Source organism: Nuphar pumila, chromosome 12 (genome assembly GCF_984573655.1).
Source record: "Nuphar pumila chromosome 12, dmNupPumi1.hap1.1, whole genome shotgun sequence".
In the NCBI taxonomy this organism is placed as follows: domain Eukaryota; kingdom Viridiplantae; phylum Streptophyta; class Magnoliopsida; order Nymphaeales; family Nymphaeaceae; genus Nuphar; species Nuphar pumila.
Window position 1 is genome coordinate 101453260 of NC_143260.1, and position 5941 is coordinate 101459200.

Below are 5941 nucleotides of genomic sequence, written 5' to 3' on the forward strand. Positions count from 1 at the left end.
TCTGAAAATATTTGTAGGCTTCGAATCGCTTTGCAACTACGGTGGAAGAAAATGATGCAAGGAAGGTGTGGCAGAAGGTGGCTGCCAATCGATTTGCAGACATGCTGCACACTATGAAGACTGCAGCAAAAAAAGCATCTGGCGTAGTAGATGATCCATTACTGTGGAAGGGCCATGGTCCTATTACTATCAGGAGAGATTACTGGGATGAAATATGCGATATGTGGGCGGGAGATGCATTTAAAAATCGCTCTGCGAAGGCTTCACAAAATCGATCGAAGATGCCCGAAGCCCATCTACACACAGGTGGATCTAAGACATTTGGGAGCCACCTAAAGAAAATGGTAACTCATCAATATATAATATTAATTTTATAAGTATTGTTGCAAATTTGTGTACTAAATCTTTTGTCATTTAACTTCGCAGGAAGCAGAAAAAGGAGGCAGTGTACCATATAAGGATGTGTTTGTAGAAACACATAAACGGAAGACCACGGGAGTCTTCGTATCAGAGAAGGCGAGAACGACAACGGTATGTATTAATTCTATTAATAATCATTGCAATATATATGCAAGTCATCATAATGTTATCATTAATTATTAATGAATACTTTAAACATTATTTTGTAGGAGGCATATGAGCAACAAATGGTAGAGCGATATGGCGAAGACGCTACTCAGCATCCATCATTTGATCCTACAGCATGGGTGACTGCAGCAGGTGAACCCAAAAAAGGTCGCGTGTTCTGGTTTGGGAGTAATATGAACACTTCACCAGTTATTGGTTCTTCCAGTTACGGCTCACCAACTTCTTGCGCCGACATAAGCTCCAAGCAGCCGACTATTCTTTCCGGTGATGATATACGCGAGATCATTAATGAATCACTGAATAACTACTTCCAATACACCGTCGCCCCCTTTCTCCGAAATGAGATCAAGGCCGCTGTTCAGGATAGGGGATCTTCGATTCCAGGTCCCTCTCAGGTATAATCACATATATAGTTTTTTTTACTGTCTTAAAGCACATCTGAGCATGGTAGAATCACATATAGAGTTTTTCTAGATGCCTTAGAACACATATGAACATGCTATAATCACATATTCAATTTTTTTACTGCCTTAGCACACATATGAGCATGATAGAATCACATATATATATATATATATATTTAACTTTTTGTCTGTCTTAGAGCACATATGAGCATGATAGAATCACATATAAAGTTTTTTTGATTGCATTAGAACACATAAGCATGCTATAATCACATATTCAGTTTTTTTACTGCCTAAGAACACATATGAGCATATTATAATCACATATTCTGTTTTTTGACTGCCTTAGCACACATATGAACATGCTATAATAACATATAGAGTTTTTTAACTGCCTTAGAACACATATGAACATGTTATATATCATTTATGATAGAATCACATATAAAATTTTTGGCTTTGCCTGCCTTAGAGCACATATGAGCATGCTATATTCACATATTCAATTTTTTTACTGCCTTAGCACACATACGAGCATGATCGAATCACATATATAGTTTTTTGCCTGCCTTAAAGCACATCTGAGCATGGTAGAATCACATATAGAGTTTTTTTATATGCCTTAGAACACATATGAACATGCTATAATCACATATTCAATTTTTTGACTGCCTTAGCACACATATGAGCATGATAGAATCACATATAGAGTTTTTTTATTGCCTTAGATCACACATGAGCACATGATAGAATCACATATAGTGTGTAATTTATTTCATTATATTTTGTTTATCAATACTGACTGTTCTTTTCTTGTGTAGGCTGCTAGCGATAATCAGGGTAGTGGAGCTGAAGGGACAGATAAAGACAATGAACAAGAAGACGCACAAAATCTTGGCGATGATTAGAGGACTGTGTTGAAGAAGTTCTATTTTTTTTATTTTTCCTAATTGTAATTGTTGAATTGTAAATAATTAAACTTCTTAGTTTTAAGGTGGAACGATTAATTATTATAGATACTTGTTATATGAATTTTTTTGTGTGGTTTGTTTTTTATTTACAGGAAATATAAATTGTACAGGAAATATAAATTGTACAGTTCTCGGTAATTAATTTTTAAATAAATTTTTTTTGATTTTTTTTCGTTTTTGCGACGGATTAGCGACGGATGATTCCGTCGCTATTCATATTAATCTAGCGACGGCTTAGCGACGGAATTAAATCCGTCGCCACGCCGTGGTCGCCGTTTAGTACCGGCGGATTGGCGACGGAATATAGCGCTCGTTATTCCGTCGCAATTAGCGACGGACTTGGCGACGGAATTATTCCGTCGCCAGTTAGCGTCGAAATATTCGCGACGTAAGCATACTGTCGCCGCGTTGTCGCTAATCCGTCGCTAACATGATTAGCGACGGATTAGCGACGGATTAGCGACGGAATGTGGTCGTCGCTAAGCTACTGCTTTGTTGTAGTGAAGGGAGAATGAGAGACTCAGGCTTTTGGTGAGAACTAGTCCTTGCTCATGTGTTGGCGGAGTCTCTTTACCCAATTATAAACCGAAAATCTAGTAGAATAATACCTCTCTCTGACCGGGATCTTATGTGAAAAGGGCACCATCATAGGAAACTTAGAATTTTCTTACAAGAAATGTGAAAAAAAATCTAAGCGGGACAAGGTAAAATCAATAAACTATCCTGGTGTCAAGTACTTTATCATATTTCTCAAGCTTGGTGGCCAACTAAACAAGAAATATAGCCTAAGACCTAGAAAAACTACCAAACCTAAAGAGAAAGTTAAAAAATTTACCTCCTATTTTTCTCTCAAGAGAAACAAGAGAACGAAGAAGGTGGATGCTCTCAATTCTTCACTCAAGCACACACACTCAAGTGGAGAGCTTGCAAAAAGCTTGAGATATGTAAAAATGAGCCTTAAGGGTGGTATTTATAGGAGAGGGTGGTGTATGTTCCCCCTGGAACATGGGGCCGCGTGTTCAGGGGTCCGAATGAGTGCCACGTGGCACTCATTCGGCTGGTTATGTATGAAGGAAGATCTTGGGTTTTGCAATATTCCTTCCTCCGTACACAACCAGCCGAATGAGTGCCACGTGGCACTCATTCGGACCCCTGAACACGCGTCCCCGTGTTCAGGGGGTAACATACAACCTGCTCTTTATTTATAGGCTTTCTGCCAAGCAAAACCTCAATCGGGTTGACGCTAGCGTTGGTCTAGGTCGGTGACAGTGAAAGCCTGGCGTTGACTTAGGTGACACTAGTTGGTAACATTGGTGTTGGCCCATGAATAATGGGTTGGTTTGGATCAAGTTTGATCTGCATCCATTTAATATCTAGAGTGGTTGGCACCGGTTGGAAGCATTAGCATTGACCTGGGTCGATGTGAGTGGGCCCCACTAGCATTGACCCCTCCAACCAGGTTGGATCTAGATCTAGTTTGGACCCAATGAGGTTAGCACCGATTAGGGCCACTGGCATTGACCTGGGCCTAACTAGCATTGACCCTTACTCAGTTTGGGCCACTTGGATCGGATCAGGTCCATACCAGATCTTGATTCAAATAGGTTGGCAGGAGTTGGGTTAACTAGCGTTGATCCATTGGATATGGATCCAGATCAAGTTATGTTTATCCTCGCTCGGATATGATCCATGTAGGTCGGCCCTAGTTGGGTTAACTTGCATTGATCTAATGGATATGGATTCGGATCAAGTCAAACTTGATCCAAAATCATACATTGTCCATGTTAGATTGGTGCGAGTTGGGTTGAATGGTGTTGATCTAATGGATTTAAATATGGATCTCGTTCAGATCAAAAACCCAAATCAATCTAGATCCATTATAACATATTAGGAGAAAATACCTATATCTCAAGATTTTATAAGGTCATTTGTCAATATGTTTAATATGTTGAAAAGCTAACATCCTCAAATACAATCGTTTTATTGGGCTCAAAACTTATTTAAAATATCAAAGATGCCCTCAAAATGCATCTTATTTTTCAAACAAGTTGTTTTCGAAATCAAAAACATGTTATGGCTATAACTTTTCACTCTAATGTTACTTCAAAGCGATTTTTGGTTGGTTGAAAAATTATAAACCTCTACTTTAGGTTGAAAGAGGTTGAGGATGATATTTTATTTGTCAAAGTTTTTGTTTACTTAGAAAAACTGCTCAAATTGCATAGACCTAGCCATACTCGCTCTGTCTGCCTTGCTACGATCTCTGCCCATGTCAGCGTAAAACTCTGAGGGCTTACCCCTCGACCCCAGGGAGTCGACAAGCTTCAACTTATGCAGGGGTGTGACGCTCATGGTATTTGAACTTAGACTACTTGTCAAACGATCTAGGCTCCACTATGCCACACCTCATGGGTCTAATTTGTCAAAGTTTGGTAAAAAACACAATTTTTTTTTTAAAGAAACTTGAAAACTCCAAAACCTTTAAAAATATTTTTTGAAATGCATTTTATCAAATAGGATTTTAAAAAATATCATTTAAAAATATTTGAGTGAGCTTGATTGGGTTTGGAATGATCAGTATGTGGCTGAATAACCTGAAATACTTTGAACCCTCCCTAAATCACGATGAGTGTGAACAAATAAATTTTGGCTCTCTATGAGACATGGCATGATTATGTGCAGGAAACCAACTAATGATGTTGGTTTGAGAACCCTAAAATTTTGGGTGTCAACAAACTAATATCGAATCAATATTTTGTTACAAACTCGTACTCATACCCGTACTGGTGCCCCCATTGCGTAAGAATGGCCTCATTTTGGTAAACATATAGATATAGTGTCTCCATCTCAATAAACATTAAGGTTCTTTAGCGACCAAAGAAGTGGTTCGTAGATCAAAGTCCAATGACTGTTATAGGCTCATGTACTTTTTTTTTTAAGTCAAGCTAGGGTTAGGCAGACGTTATTATTCAACGTACCACTAGAGTTTAGGCCCAAGTACACTATGTCATAGGGATACCATTTTTCTCTGTTGACATGACTGCACAATCTATGATACATTGACACTAGCACTGACATGCACGAACATTATTGAAATATTTAAAGTAGATTTTAATTATTTTAATAATATCTTAATAAAACTATTTATATATTAAATGCCAACAAATAGTTTTAAAATAATTTAACAATAAAAAGTCCTTGAAATCATGTCCTGTTTTTTCAAAAAAAAAATTAAACTCAAGCGTCCAAACCGCATCATGTGTCAAGTTGCACCAATAACAAATTTTTTTCTAATGGGAGAATCATTGTGACATAAGGCACACAAATTTCAAACTATGGTGCCTTTCTATACAATTCTACAAAATGACTTATCATAATTTGTTGATTTTTTTTTATGTTGACACTCTTGGTTGCTCATATCTTAATGGAGCTTAATAAGACAACAGCTGTTATTTGTATATGGAGTTTTTTATTAATGTCAACAACACTTTGAGGGAAGGAACATTAACCCTCTTGAAGATAGCAACCCCTCATACGTCATAAGAATATCTAATATTGGTTCTTATCTCCCACATGATACAGTGAACTACACCTCACTAAAATATTTAAAGGTTAATAAAAAAATCATTAAAATATACAGTTGATTGACATTCATTGTGTTGTACCTATCTCAAGGAAACAAACAAATGGACACAGATGGCCTCAAATCATCATAAAAAAATAACCAAGTTCTTAAGAATGAAAGGGATGATACTATATGCTCTTTGGTGGGCAGCAAGACTGGAGGGTAGATCAGGTGCAATCACATTGCACACTTTGAAGGCATTTTTTCTTGTTTTATAAAAAAAATGAAAAGATGAAACATAACACTGTGAAGAAATGGCAACAGATAATATTCATATTGGTTGGAGTATTGGACACTAATTCCTTTGGCAGGGTTCCCTGATAAAGACAATCACATGTTGACCCACATGATTT

At 37.4% G+C, this 5941-nt stretch overlaps 1 protein-coding gene across 1 annotated transcript; it reads left to right on the forward strand.

The window, feature by feature from the left end:
• Positions 1 to 756: 756 nt before the first annotated feature.
• Positions 757 to 2101, forward strand: LOC149821345 (uncharacterized). Its single transcript, XM_089983592.1, has 2 exons — positions 757 to 983; positions 1814 to 2101. The coding sequence occupies exons 1-2, from the start codon at positions 762 to 764 to the stop codon at positions 1898 to 1900; spliced, it is 309 nt and encodes a 102-aa protein (XP_089839718.1). The 5' UTR covers positions 757 to 761; the 3' UTR covers positions 1901 to 2101.
• Positions 2102 to 5941: the final 3840 nt, after the last annotated feature.

Excerpts from the sequence above, each read along its gene's own strand:
- LOC149821345 (XM_089983592.1), top strand. The coding sequence starts at position 762 with ATGAACACTTCACCAGTTATTGGTTCTTCCAGTTACGGCTCACCAACT. Across the intron at positions 984-1,813 it reads CGATTCCAGGTCCCTCTCAG|GCTGCTAGCGATAATCAGGG; the intron begins GTATAATCACAT and ends TTTCTTGTGTAG.